General features: G+C 35.5%; 1 protein-coding gene across 2 annotated transcripts in view; it reads left to right on the top strand.

The window, feature by feature from the left end:
• The window catches only part of TLL1 (tolloid like 1), a 205,666-nt gene that overhangs the window by 178,476 nt on the left and 9,623 nt on the right, over positions 1–17,567 (top strand). For both annotated transcript variants that reach the window (XM_037830965.1, XM_037830967.1), the window contains exon 19: positions 15,467–15,680. In XM_037830965.1, coding sequence (XP_037686893.1) covers positions 15,467–15,680 — 214 coding nt within the window. The remainder of the gene's footprint in view (positions 1–15,466; positions 15,681–17,567) is intronic.

Genomic DNA, 17,567 nt, shown 5'->3' on the forward strand with positions numbered 1-17,567 from the left:
GAATTATTTTGGCTCCCCATCAACAGATTTGTTTCGAGTATTCACCATTCTTTTTGAGGCTTTCAGACACACAGGTCCAGGATCTTTCATCAGAAACAAAATTTTTCCTGAAAGGATATTCTTTTCTTGATTTCCAACTAATTTTTTGTTCTTCTGTTGTTATTAGATGACTGTTCCTTTCCTTAAGATATTAGGCTTTCTTTATCACTGAATATTCCAAATCCTATTTAACAAAATATAATATAGCTTGAAAAAATTTATATATTTTTTCTTCACACCCTCCATAAAAATTCTGTTTCAAATTCTAAGTTTGAAAGCAAAATCTGAAATCAGATTGAGAATGAAAATTGCATAAGGTGAAATGTGAAATGCCAATTATATATGCATAAATATATATGATTTATTTACTGTGTATGTCATTTTTATCATTGACTTAGAAGACTGCTTCTTAGATATCTACAAGAATCTCAGACTTCTTGTCCAAAATGAAAACATGTGGTTCCTTACGATCACTACCATCACCAACAGAAATTACAACCAACAACTTGATATTTCCCATCTCAGTACTGGCAACTCCATTTTTCCAGTCCTATGGCCAGAAAATTTACAGTCATCGTTATCTCCAGTCTTTCTCTCTCAGCCCATCTTCAATCTGTCAGCAGGCCCTATTGGCTATACCTTCAAATATATGTCCTAAACTTTTATGGGCTGAGATAAGGGTCTTCATTCTTTTCAGCAATGAAATTTACTGAGGGAGCTGAGAAAGTGGAGTTTCCTGAAGGCGTTTCTTTGTGTAGACCCAAGTTTCCATCTAGTATCACATTCCTTCTGGCTGAAGATTTTCCTTTTATATCTCTTATAGTGCATGTTTGCTGGTAATTTTTCTCAGCATTTTGTTTTCTCAAAATTTCATTATTTCATCTTCACTTTTGAAAGATATTTTCATTGGCTACAGAATTCTATTATGACAGTTTTGTTTTCCTTTCTGCACTTTGAACATTTCACTGGCTTGCATAGTATCTTCTGGCTTGCATAGTATCTGATGAGAAGTCTGTTGTAACTCTTATTCTTATTCCTGTGTAAGTAATGTTTCTTTTTTTCTCTGGCTGCCTTCAAATTTTCCATTTTATCTTCTGTTTTCAGCAATTTGAATGTAATGTGTGTGAGTGTGAGTGTGCATGTGTGTGGTTGTTTGATTTTGTGGTATTTATCCTGCTCAGAATTCTCTGTACATCTTAGATCTGTGTTATATCTGTCATTAATTTTGAAAATTCTCAACCATTATTTCTTCAAATAATTCCTCTGTCTCATTGTTTCTCTTCTTTTTCTGGGATTGGGAATTCAAATTATATACATGCTGGATTGTTCAACAAGGCCCTATAGATCTTGTCTGTTCTGTTCCTTTTTTCTTTTATTTTCTTTTTTCTCTTTTTGTGTTTCAGTTTTCAGTTGAAGTAATTTCTATTGATCTGTCTTCAAGTTCAGTGATTCTTTCTTGGGCTGTCTTGAGTCTACCAGTGATCTTGTCAAAGCATTTTTCATTTCTGTTAAGGCCTTTCTTATTTGCATCATTTTCATTTGACTTTATTATAGCTTCCATCACTTTGATGAAATTATCCATCTGCTCTTGCTTGCTGCCTGCATTTTCTTTAGGGTCTTTAACATATTATCATGGTTTATTTAAATTTTGTGTGATAGTTTCAACATCAGGGTCATGTCTGAGTCTGTTCTGTTGATTGCCTTTTCTCTTCATGGTGTTTTGTTTCTCCTTGCTTTTTTGAATGGTATGTAATTTTTCATTAAATGCAAGATATTCTGTGTAGAACAGTAGAGATTTTATGTCTGCAAGTGGGCACACATCTTATTCTGCTAGACTACTGGTGTGTGTGTAAGGGAGAGTTGAATGAATCTAGTCAAGAATTAAGCTGAGTTTGGATTTCCTTGTTCCCATGATTACCTTCAGTTCATCACTGGATTCAAATTACTTTCGTAAAATTTTGGAGGTATTTTTTCAATACTTCTGCTTCTCTGTTCATCTCCACCACAGAATGCATGTCTGTTCACTCTCTTTCTCTCCTCCAGTGGTAGAATGTAGTTGCTTGTTACTTGGTGCTTGCTGGTCTGGCAATTAAGGAAGGGGGTTTTCTGTATGTTAGTACAGCCTCCACAATAGTCCCTGAATGTTTAGTTCTTGGGGTTTGGGCTTTCCTAGTGATCTTACCTCTTCTCTCCAAGGCAACCAAACTTGGCCTTATATCTCTCATGGGTCTTCTGCAGGAGAGAGTTTCCTTTCCCTCTTCTTGCTTCTTCCCAGGAGTAGAGGGATTTTTTTTCTACTTTTACCTTTCCCTGGCCACAATGGATTGTCACCTTTGCCTTGGGGGTGACATTGTGTGCTGCCTCTTCCCAATAGGCTTAAGGCTTTGGGTCTCAGCATGATTTCAGTCTTTCCACTTACCTCCAGCAGCCACTTAACTACACTTAGCATCTCTTCTTCTTGTGACCCACCCATGGTAAGCCAGTGCCTGTGCCCCATCTCCACTCGGAGGAGGAGCTAGACATTCAGTGGATTTCAGACTACTTGATTGATTTGTGATTTCAGCACTTAGATGGCTTCAAGAAAAGTTACGAATTCTTAGTTTATGGATTTTTAGCATAGGAGCAACTTTATTTCCAACATTTTATATATACTTCCAAGAGGAAGTAGAACTCCTTATATACCCCAGATTTAAAAGTGGCAATATTTTATTCAGTCTCCATTATAAACCTTTCAGTTTACTGAACATCTGTTCTAACTCTGGAATGGTATCTTTCTTCATAATTTACAGGTTTTATATTCCACACCAATATTCTACTGAGAATCAAGATATAAAGCATGCCTGTTCAACAATGGTCATACTTGCTTGTATCCTAAAGAGGTAATTTTCAGAAGCAAAGCAAAATAAATATTTGACTTTGTGGTCTTTGTGGAATTTAGTTTTGGCCTTAGCCAGGTCTTTTCCAACATTTATTTTGTCAGGTCTACCTGGAAGCCTTGTAAAACACAAGTTGCTGACAACCCAAAGTTTCTATTTCAGAGCATAATGTTGATCCCCACGTTCCTACCCCATTAATCAAATTTATGAAAAGACTGACAATCAACACTATTCTAAGGTCAGGTTCAGTGTGCTGGTTTTTATATATTATGTCCCCCAGAAAAAGCCATATTCTTTAATGCATTCTTGTGAGGGCAGACATATTAGTGTGGACTGGGTTGGAACCTATTGGTTCAGTGTCCATGGAGACATGCCCAACCCAACTGTAGGTGATGACTCTGATTGGATAACTTCCATGGAGGTGTGGCCCAGCCCATTCAGTGTGGCCCTTGTTTAGTTTACTGGAGCACTATATAAGCTCAGACAGAAGGAGCTCATAGCTGAGCTGGAGCTGAGACAGATTTTTGGAGAAGGCTGTTGGAAGATGATGCACATTTTGGAGAATGCCATTTTGAAATGCAACCTGGCAGCCAGCAAACGCCAGCCACATGCCTTCCCAGCTAACAGAGGTTTTCCAGATTGCAATGGCCTTTCTCTAGTGAAGGTACCCTTTGTTGATGGACACTTTATAGCCTTAAAACTGTAACTGTGTAAACAAATAAACCCCCTTTATGAAAGCCAATCCATTTCTGGTGTTTTGCATTCTGGCAGCATTAGCAAACCATAACAGTCATTATAAAATATGCCATGACAGATTAGTTCTTCTTTTAGCACTTAAGATTTAACATTAGCTTTTTTTTTTCATGTCTACTGTGATTTTCATCCTGTTAATAATATAACTATAAACTAATGTTAACCAGTTTAAAACTGAAATCTCTATCTACTGCAGGTATTAGACAATGGACATTTAGCCATCAGCTGTGTATTACAATTTAAATCATCCAATCACTTACCTATAAACATTTTTTAATAGGCAGGAAATTTCATCAAGAATCTACATGATTAAAAATAAGAGAATTTGGGCTAATTTTAATTGCAGAACAACCCAACCATGAGGAAAATTCTTAAATCTTTTAATCCCCTTAGGCTAATTGCTGCTGATATCTAGTTGCAAACTAATGGTTTTTGAGCCAAGGCAGAAAGAGCAAAGGCAGTATTTGGTGCTTCTTTAGACACCATGGAGCTTTCTTTACTCATAGATGCTACTCCTCTTTCTTTAGGCTGGTGGGAAAATAAGGAAACATTTCTAAATATCTCACCTATCCATACAGAAGTAAAGAATATGGAATGGTCTCTCAAGACAATTTCATGAGAATATTAAAAAGTCCAATTTGTGCATTTTTAGAATCCTACTGTTCTTTCTGATTCAAGTGTTCTTTTAACTTGACATAAATTTGTGTTGAGGGACATGGAAGTTGCAGTTTATGGGTCAAAGCAAGTCTTCTATAACTATATCTGAAATAACATTTTTTCTGGTTATTTTGGTTTATTTGTAAGACTGTCAACAATCTCAGGATTATTGAAATGATCTAGCAATTATGGAGTAAGACGAATTATGATAAAATCAGTGTTCTTTGTGAGATATGACCATTCTTATGCATGGTGTTTACTTGCTTTAATTATATTCAGTTTACAGTGTGACTGTTCACACATAATGTATATTATTGTATAACAGTAAATGGAATGAACCATCAGTAGTGGTTTATTACAGATTTACAGAAACTTAAGACTTTTGGCATTATAGTGCTGTCATTTTCTTTTATGCACTGTTCAGGTTTTATCTATTGCTACATAATAAAGTAACCCAAAACCTTATGGCCTAAGACAAGCACCATTTTACTATATCTCATGTTTGGCAGGGGATTCAGGATTTGAGTAGTGTTCTGCAGGCAACTCTGCTGCACATGGCATTGATGGAAGTCACTCAGTAATAATATTCACCTGGTAGGTGAGCTGGTGTGGAGTGTGAGAGAGTCCTCGATTGTATTTATCTCACCTTGGTGGAGATGGGTATAAAGCTGGGCTCAGCTGAGTCTACCACACTGAGACCTTACATGGGGCCCCTCCAGCATGGTGTTCTCAAGGGAGCCAGACTCTTTACATGACAGTCCCAGCTTCCCAGAGTTTTCCAGGGGTCTGGAGGAAGCCACAGAAGTCTCTGAACTTTGTGTCTCCAGCATTCTATTGGTAAAGCATGTCAGTAAGGCTATTGTGGACTCAACAAGGCAAGAATGAGACTCCACTCCTTAATGGGAGAAGTAGCAGGGAATGTGTGACCATCTTCGATTTCTACATGCACTTAAATATGTAAGACTGCACATATTTAGGGGAGTAGGGGTAACACAAGTGAGTTAAGGTGTATACTCTCCTGACAGGTTTTCTCTAGGTAAAGTCCAGAATATTTATCAAAATACTACTAGGTTAGGGGAGGGACAAGATGGCAGCATAGTGAGGAGTGGAATTTAGTCAGTCGCTGGAACAACTAATACACAACAAGGAACAACTAGTAAATAATTTGGAATAACTGCTGGGGGACAGCTGTGACTGTCCACACATCGTACACCAACCTGGATTGGGAGGAATGCCTGAGATCGCAGCATAGAATCTGTAAGTAAAAGCTGTGGAACTGTGCTGAGAGCCCCCTCCCCCCATGGCAGGCTGAATGGCAAAACCTTGCTGTGGTAGAAACTAGCATCACTCTCTGGGCAAGCAAATATAGCTCAGCTGAGCTCCAACTGGGGTTTTAATTAACAAATGTGGTCCGCCGAATACAAGCTACAAACCCCCAACAAGCAGACAGAGGCTTTTAGTAATGACTGACCTTAAAGAACTGTCTGTCCTGGGAGGGGGAGCCCAGAAGACCGGGTGTTACCTCTGGCCAACGAGTGAATCTGGGGGGCTATGTATTGGCTCCAAAAGGGGTCTTTCTGTCCCCCTTTTTTTTCTCTCTCAACCTGAGGGGCTCAGAAGAGAAAGCCACAGCCATTTTCAGTTCTCAGTGCTCTGACCCAGACAGGGGTAGAGATTACAGAGTCAGAGAGGCTATTCAAATGCAGATGATAACTCCCTAATGGGTATATCTTCCCTAAGACTAAGGAGGGAAGTTTTCCCTTCAGAACCAGACCCCAGAGCCTGGACAAAAACAGCCAAAACAGAAACTAGGGAGACCACACCTCATTACACCAGTCGGGAGTGATAGGCTGACAGGTGCTACCTGCTGGGCAGGTTAGGAAAAGCACAGTGACTGGAAACCCCACAGGAAAGTCTGTCATTCCTCTAAGATACCCTGAATATAACCCCATTCTGAGACCTGAATCTGTTCTGGTCTGGGAAAATCTGACTGGGGTAACCAAGGAAACCAGATGACTAGACAACAGAAAACTACAGTCTGTACTAGGAAAAATAAAAATATGGCCCAGTCAAAGGAACAAACTTACACCTCAATCAAGATACAGTTGAGATATTGTTTCGCTTTAATGAAACAATCTATTAAATATTTTCAAAGAAGTATGCTAAATCTAGTCAGAAACAAGATCAATGAGTTCAGGGAAGATATAACAAAAGAGACAAAGGCTATAAAGAAAACACTGGGCGAACATAAGGTAGAAATTGAAAGTTTGAAAAAACAACTAGCAGAGTCTATGGAAGTGAAAGGCACAACACAAGAGATGAATAACACAATGGGGACATACAACAGCAGATCTGAAGAGGCAGAAGAAAACACTCAGGAACTGGAGAACAAAACACCTGAAATCCTACACACAGGAGAACAGATAGGGAAAAAAATGGAAAAATATGAACAACGTCTCAGGGAATTAAATAACATGAAGTGTATGAATGTACATGTCATGGGTGTCCCAGGAGGAGAAGAGAAGGGAAAAGGGTCAGAAGCAATAATAGAGGAAATAATCACTAAAAATTTCCCATCTCTTATGAAAGCCATATAATTACAGATCCAAGAAGTACAGCATACCCTAAACAGGGTAGATATGAATAGACCTACACCAAGACACTTAATAATCAGATTATCAAACGTCAGCGACAAAGAGAGAATCCTGAAAGCAGCAAGAGAAAAGGGATCCATCACATGCAAAGGAAGCTTGATAAGACTGTGTGTGGATTTCTCAGTAGAAACCACAGAGGCAAGAAGGAAGTGGTGTGATATTATATTTAAGATACTGAAAGAGAAAAACCAACAACCATGAATCTTATATCCAGCAAAACTATCCTTCAGATATGAGGGAGAGTTTAAAATATTCTCTGACAAAGAGACAATGAGAGAGTTTGTGAATAGGATACCTGCTCTACAGGAAATACTAAAGGGAACATTACAGACAGATAGGAAAAGACAGGAGTGAGAGGTTTGGAACACAATTTTGGGTGATGGTAGCACAGCAATGTAAGTACACTGAACAAAGATGACTGTGAGTATGGTTGAAAGAGGAAGGTTAGGAGCATGTGGGACACCAGAAGGAAAGAGGAAAGATAAAGACTGTGACCGTATAACTCAGTGAAACCTAGAGGGCTCAATAACTGTGATAAAATTTGCACATATGTTGTTACCTGAAGGAGAACAGATGAATGTCAACCTTGCAAGGTGTTAAAAATGGAGTGGTATTGGGGAAAAACACAATCAATGCAAACTAGAGACTGTAGTTAACAGAAGCATTGTATTATGCTTCCTTTATTGTAACAAAGGCAATATACCAAAGCTAAACACCTTTAAGAGGGGAACCTAAGGGAGGGGTATGAGACTCAGCATTGGTGATGTTGTCTGACTCTTTCATTCTACTTTAGGTTTACTCTATCTTTCCTTTTGTTGCTTCTTAGCTGTCATTTTTTTTCTTTCTTTTTCTTTTTCTTTTGTCTCTCTACCTTCTTTGACTATTCCTCCTTCTTTGTGGAAGAAATGGAGATGTCCTTATATAGATAGTGGTGATGGTGGTGAATACATAAATATGTAACTATACAGGGAACCATCGATTGTTTACTTAGGATGGACAGTATGGTGGGTTAACAAAACTGTCTTAAAAAATGTGGGTTGATGAGAAACCTTGAGGTCACTACATCGAGTGAAATAAGTCAGAAACATAAGGACAAATATTGCATGGTCTCAGTAATATGAACTAATTATAATATGTAAACACATAGACATGAAATAAGTTACCAGGATATAGAATGGGGCTAAAGAATGGGGAGCAGTTGCTTATTACATGCAGAATGTTCAACTAGATTGAAACTAAGTGTTTGGAAGTAGACAGAGGTAATGGTAGCGGGTTATTATGAGAATAACTAACAGTGCTGAATGGTGTGTGAATGTGGTGGAAAGGGAAGCTTAGAGTCATGTATATCACCAGGAGAAAAGTTGGAGGTTAAAAGATGGGAATGTATAAAACAGTGAATCTTTTGGTGGACAATGTCTGTGATTAACCGTACAAATTAGAAATCTCTTCCATGAACTAGAACAAATGTATAACACTATAACTAGAATTTAATCATAGGGAATATAACTATAAGTTAATCCTCTATATAGGGAAAAATATACCTATGCAAACTATGTACTACAGCTGACAGTATTTTAACATTCTTTCATCAACAGTAACAAATGTATTGTACCAATACTATGAGTCCACAATGGAGGTGGGGTGGTTAGGGGTAGGGGAGGAATTGAGTTTTCTTTTTTGTCTTTATTTATTTTCTGGAGTAATGAAAATATTCTAAAAATTGGAAAAAAAATTAATTGTGGTGATGGACGCGCAGGTGTATAATGGTACTGTGGGCTGGGCAACTGATTGTGCCCTTTGGATCTTAGATAATTGTATGCTATGTGAACAATCTCAATGAAATAAAATTTAAAAAATACTACTAGGTTGAAATATACTGACTCATATTCAAAAGGGGAAATCTTCAAGGTGATTTTTAAAATGGCATAGTAAATAGCATTGAATAATATAAAACAACAATTTGAACATAATAATGGCCCAAATTATGTGTATGCTACTGTCTTAGTTTCCCAGATGCAAAAACAAATATACAATGAGTTGCCTTAATCAATGGGAATTTATTGGCTCACAGTTTTGAGTCTAAGAGAAATCCAAAATTGAGGTGTCAGAAAGGCGATGCTTTCTTCCTGGAGATTGTGGGATTCTGTTCTGGGGCTGGCTGCTGGTGATCCTTGGCTTTTCTGTCTCATGGCAATGCTCATGGCATCTTCTCTTGGTTTTTCTCTCCATCTGACTTTTACTCTGTCTATAAAGGACTTCTGTGATCTGGATTAAAGACCAACCTGATTCAGTGGGGCCATTCCCTACTGTTAGGTGAAATAACAGCGTGAAGAGCTCATAATTACGATGGGTCCACACCCATCAGAATGCAGATCAAGAACAAGAACTTGTCCAAACTAAGGTATACAATTCAATCCAGACAGCTACATAATAAATATTTGTTCCTAAGTCAGTGAGTTTCCTCTCATAATAAAGCTCTGTAAAAAAAATATGAAAGTTAAGTAGTAGAGTTCATTTATTAAGAATTTATCAGTTCTTGAGGATTTGTTGTATTCTAGCCTATACCTCTTCTGATATATTCTCTGATCTTTATAAAACCCTGAAATGCTCTCTTCATATAAATTTAGTAAGTTAGAGAATTTGGATCCAGAGATCCTGGGAGTATCTTTGAACATTATAAAAATAGACACTGCCTCAAATGTAATTCTACAAATAAAATATAAATGCCCTAAAATTTTTCATTTCTTAAAACTGCTCCCCAAATAGCAAAATGTATCTTGACGGGGCCCATCTTGTCCTGCACAAAACTTACTTGGGTTAAACAACAATAAGAACTAATGTGTGCACAGTACCTAATGGTTTAAAAATGGCACCGTGTATATGATCTGAATTTGATATCATAAATGACACTTCAGATAATTATGGAAGTAGTCCTAGGGAGTGTACATGACTCAGCAAGTTTATAAAGTTAGTAAGAGAATGAAAGTCTTCAAACCCAGGTGTTTTATCTTTATATATGTTATTTTTCATTATGCTGTTCCTCATCAGAGAGGAAAGAGATCCATGATGGATGTGTGTGTATTTATGTAATAATTTAAATGGAAAACAATAGTATCATGAAGGCAAGGTGAAAATAATTAAGTCATACAAATACACAACTAGGAAAAATATGGAGGGATTAAGAACAAAGATTTTGAACTCCAAGAGACTTGAGTCTAGTTCCTAGCACTTCTACTTATTAGCCATGTTATTTTGGGAATGTTACTTACCCTTTTAAAACAGTCATTTATTCATCTGGAAATCTGAGATAATACTTAGTTATGAATTTGTGTGTATGTATTGAAAGAGCTTATATATAAAGTGGCATGGTGACTTATTAAATGCCAATAAACAGTGAGACTGTTTAGTATCTAAATAGTAATAATAATATGATAATGATAAATTATTTGCCATTTTATTGAATAGTTCAACAACATTCCATGGAAGTTTTTACATAGTCTTACGGATTTAAAATTCAATCCTAACAATTTAAAATGGAGCTAATGATCAGCTAGAAAAGGCAAACAAATGTTCTCTTTAGGGACCAGATAGTAAATATTTTAGGCTTTGTGGTCCATATGACCTCTGTCACATTAACTTAATTAAACTCTTATAGTGCAAAAGCAGCCATAGACAATACATTGATGAATAGATGAGGTTGTGCTCTAATGGGACTGTAATTACAAAAACAGACTTAAAGCCATATTTGCCCTACAGGCTGTATTTGTTGATCCCTGAGCTAGGAAGACTGGGTAAAAGAGTTTGAAATCATGGATTTATAAGTGTGCTCATTTACCATGAAAATCATGTGTATTTTTAGGGTGTAAATATTCAACTTTTACTTGTGGTGTCCATGTCCTAATCTCCAGAATGTGTAATGAGTTACTTTACCTGGCAAAAGGAACTTGGTAGTGTAAATAAGTTAAGGATCATGAAATGGGGAGATTGCCATGGATTATCTGGGTGGGCTTGATGTAATCATAAAGGTCCTTATAGAAGTGAAGAAGTAAGAGAAGAGAAAATTTGTTACACCACTGACTTTGAAGATGGAGGAAGGGGCCATGAGCCAAGGAATGTGGGCAGTCTCTAGATGTTGGTAAAAGCAAGGAAATAGATTCTCACCTAGAGCCTCCAGAAGGAAAAGCGCCTTGATGAACAATTTTAGACTTCTGACCACCAGAACTGTAGGAGAATAAATTGCATTGTTTTAAGCAACTAAGTTGGCAGTAATCTGTTAGAGCAATAATAGGAAAGTAATTCACTTGCATAGATTTTATTAGGTGTGTGAATATATATACATACATATATGTAATATAAAAATATATATAAGTAAAAATATACCTATATATAGTAAATATAGATGTTTTAAATCATAAGATGTTGGCTCTATGATAATAGTTTTAAAGTACAAATGAACCTGGTCAAAACTGTTTAAAAAAAAACAGGTCTTTTTTATAGAGAAGGGTTAAAGTTCTGAATGACTCCAGACAAACATCTCGCCTGCCTTGGTTATGAGAAACTCAACTGATCATTAAATTTTGTGTGCCTTTTTCATCCTTTTTGAATTAATATTCATTAAAAAGAAAAAAAAACAGAAATAAATCAAGTTCCAGGCATAGGAGCAAAGCGACAAGATAATATGCTCATATCAGTTTTATTTGATTTATCAGACCTTAAAATTTTGCAAAGTCACATATGGTTCCAATCTACAGCTTCATAAATGGGATAATTAGAAAACAAAAACAACTGTTTATGTCATATAATTCTTCATCATAAATCCACAAAAGTATATTTGGTCACAATTACAGAGGACTCAAAGAAAGGAAAGGGTCTCTGATGATGAATCAGAAGACTGTGGTTTGTATTCCACTCTGCCGTTTTTTCCATTGACCTCTAATCCTTCAAATACCTTCTGGGAAACAAAATGATAGTTCTTACAAAAGAGGGAATAGGTAAAAGATGGCTGGGACTAGGGAGATCTAAGACTTACCCAATTTGCTGCTCAAATTGCATCAGTCTCTTTAATTTTCTTAATATAAATGCTCACTGTGGCTAAATTTATTTCCACATTATGTGGTATTGTTTTATTATCTTGTCCTTTGTGAATATATGTAGTTACTCCATATGGCCTTATCGTTTAGTCAATGCCCGTATTTTCAATAAAAGCTGCTCTTTTATCATATAAGAGGGTTGCATATGGAAGCCTGGCTAGTGGCCAACCAGGTAGATTAGGCTTGCTTGAGCATTCCAGAAATACACAGTTACTATTTCCACAGTATATAATGCGAGTTCAATTTTATTCCTTTTGAATTGGACTCCTTAAGCTTTTAGTTTGCCTTGTGGGAAATGCATTAGGATTTCTGACTAGAGCCCAGATATGTGCTCGTTTTTGGTCTTTCTACAACCTAGATTAGTAACCCTACAATCCTAGAAGTTTAATCATGGAATGGATAATATTTAAATTTTTTAATATTGAAATGCCCAAAATCTTAGCCCAAATGGTTAAGTCCAGAAAAGAGGGCAGTATTTCTGCATAAATGAGACTTCTGTATAGCTCCATACATTCAGCTTCACTAGCTCTCTTGTCCTCATTGTGAACTTGGATGACTTCTTAGAAACCTAAGTGTCCTCTAGGGACATTTCTGCGGCATCTGGAAATTTTCATATTCCCTATCATTTAGATACAGAGCTTCATGGCTCAGCATGTGTCTTGGAATAAAGTAATAAATTGTGCATTTCACATTTTCTATGGGGACCCTGAGAAATATAAAAAACATTATTCCAACTTCCAAAAGGGCTCCTATAATACATTTGTGTGGCCTAGAAATAAATGTGTGTGTGTGTTTTTTAAATTGAAGCAAAGTAACTATATATGGAGGTATCTCTATGTGGATAACTAAGATATTAAGGGCCAGACTTATGAGATTTCAGCATGTGAGTAAATGATACTTTTGCCTGTGGGTGGTAGAGCTTTGGGGTAAGCTGACTTCTGGAAAAGGACCACCCAATCATTGCACTGACTTAGCAAACTGCTTCCTATTCCAGGAGGAAAATTCATTTATCCATTCACGAGTGAGAGCTGTTTGCATTACTTGACTATATGTTAGCCACAGAACTTTTGCCTAATTTGACTCAGAGATTCAGTCTGATTCCATTAGTAGTTTGATAAAATTGTTAGACCCAGTTGACTCCAGACCAGGTGTCAGAAATGCCCCCATCCCCCCAGCCTGCCAGCTCACCTCACTTTGTGTGGTGTTGCTGTGTTCAGTTAAACAGATGTTATGATTTATTCCAGACATCCTGCATTTCATTAGGGAGTGAAATAGTCCTTTATCTCATTCACTTAGTTTTCAGTGGACCAATCGATAGACTGAACGTGTGTGGCCTTTAAATCCCAATCCAATTTTTACCATTTGCTTATAGGATATACTTTGGAACATAACTGCTCTACTTTCCTTCCAATTTTCTCTCAACACAGTAGGTTTCCTTCCTCCTTATATTTACAGATGAATGCCTGCAAATCACGTTCAGAAGAGACAGTTACTCCAAATGCAGTGGTCTTCAGATATTGTTATTTTCCTGAAACAGTGTTTCTTTTCTTCTTGAAATAACATTACTGTTTTATTCAGAAACTTGGTTTCATATTTAATGAATTTAAAGAAATCTGAGTACAGTTCAGCCAATTTTCTCTTGCAGGTTTCTCTGTAGAGCGTAACAAACTGATATGTTTCTGTGCACACAAAGATTATAGGATCTGAGTGACCACCTTTCATGATAGGAAAACTAGTTTTGGCCTGCCACTTCTACATCATTTTCATGCATGAGGTTGCCCATAAACATGAGGTAGGTAGGCAGGTAGATCAATGCATAGACATATCCATATATCCATTTAAGATGTTCAACATCACAAGCACTGTTTCTACTTTACTTTCTGCCACTAGATTACAGAAGTTAATAAATGACAAAATCCTTCAGTGATCACCTGCTTCTCATGTTGTGCTTCAGGATAAATAAGCTCTGCTATAATCTCCCTGATCATTATATTTCCTTATACTGTTTTTTGTTTCCAGTGCTATTCTTTCTACTATGCTCAATCTTTTTTGCAATGAAAGCAGCCACCTTTGTTAGCCATAATGATTATAACAAATAATATTTTTCAATTGCTTATTTGGTATAACATTTTTATTTGTAGATTTTAACTAGGCACATTGGAAAGAGATATGAGAGAGATCAGCCTTCTTCCCTTTAGCTTCTTTAAGTAACTTTCATTCCTTTCTACCACTCCCTAATAAATATAAATTGCTCCTTTCATTTTTTTCCTTTACTCCTCCAAAGTCAGAAGTGATAGTAGGTGGTGGTGTAGGGTGGGATAGATAAGTATAACCAGCACTGAAGGAGAACCATTCTTATTTATTTCTCCTAATTCCAAAATGAATGTCTTCAATTAAACTGAGAATTATGATCACAAAATCGCATTAAAGAAAACATGGTATGTAAAAAGTTTATGTGCAAATGTTTTATGGTGCAGGAATCTTAGCAAAATTAATGAAGTTTGCATAATATTTATATTCAGGTTCATTTTAAAATAAATATTTAGCTTGGCTCTATAAGTTGAAGTAGGAGTGATGACTTGTTTCTTGAATTTATGATGGTTTTCAGGGAAAAGGGAAGAGCATTAATTGGCACTGGAAAAAATCCTGGAATTTGGACAATGATATTTTTGGTCCACCCTAATTAAACCCTCTTATGTGATCTTTAATGTTATACATTTAATTAATTTTTGTTTTAAGAATATGCTGAAACTCACACATAAAATACTACACAAGATAAATTAACCTCCAAATAGTAAAGTGTGCTATCTTTCTGAAAAATAAATTTAAAAAAATTATTCTAATGTCATATTGGAGTTTTGTAATAATATGGTTTATAAAATATAAATAAATAAATACTGAAAATCCCCTTTGTTTTAGTTATGCTATAATGATTTCTGCATTTAATTTTTGCAAAAATATAATAATTACTTTATGGGGTCTTCTGCTTAATAGAAGGATCCAAAGCTGGGAAGATGTACAATAGTTTATATTAGAGTTGAAATAAAGTAGTTAATATCATCAACAAGAGGACTCAAAGTCTTAATATGGTTGTTTATGATTTTCTGTGAATCTTCTAGAAAAACACAGCATTTTGCTATTCTAACCTTTCTGAATTCTGGAGTAGATTTAGTTGTAATACTAGAATTTCAAGTGAAGCTATTACATTGCTTTGCTCGTTATGTTTTTTTTTTCCAGAGTTTACACATTCTGTGGATTTCACAACCTTTTTAAAAATCTGCTACATGTATTTAGCAATTTATAAACCCTGAATTTATTTTATTGATATGAATTTCTGTACAAAAGAAAGGAACCCATTTTGATTGATTTTTTTTATTATTTTTTTTCTTTTTAATAGTCCTTTAGTGAGTTTGAGATTGAGCAACATCAAGAATGTGCTTATGATCACTTGGAAGTATTTGATGGAGAAACAGAAAAATCACCAATTCTTGGACGACTATGTGGCAACAAGTTACCAGATCCCCTTGTGGCTACTGGAAATAACATGTTTGTTCGGTTTGTTTCTGATGCATCTGTTCAAAGAAGAGGCTTTCAAGCCACACATTCTACAGGTCAGCCTATTGGGATCATGTTTCTCTTTTCTAAGATTCAACTTAGTCTTTCAGTGGATGAGTGCATTTGGTCCAGTAAAGAAACATAAATGAATTTCGAAGCATAACAGGTGAAATCTCACTTAAGCACTGTGTGAAATATTTGGAGAATGAGGCAGCCTCTTAGAGTATCTTTGCTGTTGTTGAACATTTAAAAAGAAACTCAAAAATTTTGGTCTGATTCATGACCAATGCAATATCATCAAGCAGAATTATCTCTGGAAATGGGTATAATTTAATTCATATTCACTTTAACAATTTGATTTATGTGTATCATTTGACAAATAGAAATCCAAAGCTCGGTACTTAAAAATATGTTTTATTTAATAAACTTCCTGGTTGTCTAGATTTTGTATTAATGTATTTTGTAAATTATACTGCGATTTGTCTCTCTGTTTTACAGAGTCATTTTTCTTTCATTTATTTGGTATGGATCACTACCATTCCCTAGTCCTAAACTAAAATACAATGTAGTCAGCTGGTCTGGGATTTTATAAGAAACAAATTTAAATTTAGAAAAGTATAAAAAATTTTAGGCAAAAATAAATGAAATTGTTTTTAAAATAAAGCCATATTAATTCTGTATCCCATAAAATGTCTAGATTTATAAAATGAATCCCCTTTTTCATTCAGTTAAAAAAAATCGTTTACTATTAGCTATTTGCTAGAGTCATTTAGCTTCCAGTGACACCTAGTGGCAGTACTAATGCATAGACTGTTGAGGCACTTGGAGAAATCTAGTACAATAATCTACAAATTCTTCCGTAACACAATTTTAGTTCAGTGTTATTGTCATTGTTTCCTAATATTTGTGTTTGTTTTATTTTTGTTTCATTTTATTTTAGATATCAGAATTTTAAGTATTTCATTGTCCAATATTATCCTTCATTCTAGTATATTTTGTTATAACCATTAGATCTATATTGCAGTGAATTTGTGAGAAAGTGGATATTGTTAGGATATTAGTCTGATCCATACTATTAATGATTGGATTCCTATCAATAATGAAAATTAAATATTTCTCCCAATTAATTTAAACGTTTTGCTTTTGAGAAAAATTTTTCATGGACCACAGAAATTCCGTAAAAACTCTCGGTGGGATTTTTCATATATTTGATGTTTACTTTTTAAAATATTTTCCTGATTTCCTGTCACATAGTGAATGAGTGGAAAAACTGAAATCCTGTTACTCCATCAATATTTTTTCTGATAGCACAGAATTCATAGCATGTATTTTAATATCCTGGCTATCACAGGTTCCAAGAATGCAGTGTGAAAATATGCTGTAAAAACTTCTGAAACAGCTGAGGATATAGTATTTCAAAATTATCTATATATAAATTCCTTTTTTACTTTTATAAAAACTTATTTTCATGGTGTATCTTTTTTACCCTTTGGGAGTGGAAGGATTAAGATTATATTATGCTACAGGGTGTCCGCAAATCTGATTCTTGGCCTGGGTATGCCATTACCTAGTTGGGAACTTTGGAACAGTTAATTTCTGTGGATATAAGTTTCCTCACCTATAAAATAATAACCTCAAAGTTACTTACTGCTATAAAACTCCATGCCTTCCCAATTTGCATGACTTCTGTCTGTGCATCCTACTTGCAGTATTTAAATGGTAATTAGTAGATTACCATTAAGATTCCATTTCTATGATCTAATTATATTATAATAGAGATCATACATTGAGATCCTATGCTTCATCATGCACTTGGTATTTTAGTTTCATGCAGTACTTTACATAAGGTTTCAATATATTGTATCTTCCAAAGAAGGCTCTGAGGTAGATATCATTATCTTCATTTTGCATACGAAGAAATTGAAATCTGGAGGATGGAGTCA

This window comes from Choloepus didactylus, chromosome 3 (genome assembly GCF_015220235.1).
Source record: "Choloepus didactylus isolate mChoDid1 chromosome 3, mChoDid1.pri, whole genome shotgun sequence".
Taxonomy (NCBI): Eukaryota; Metazoa; Chordata; class Mammalia; order Pilosa; family Megalonychidae; genus Choloepus; species Choloepus didactylus.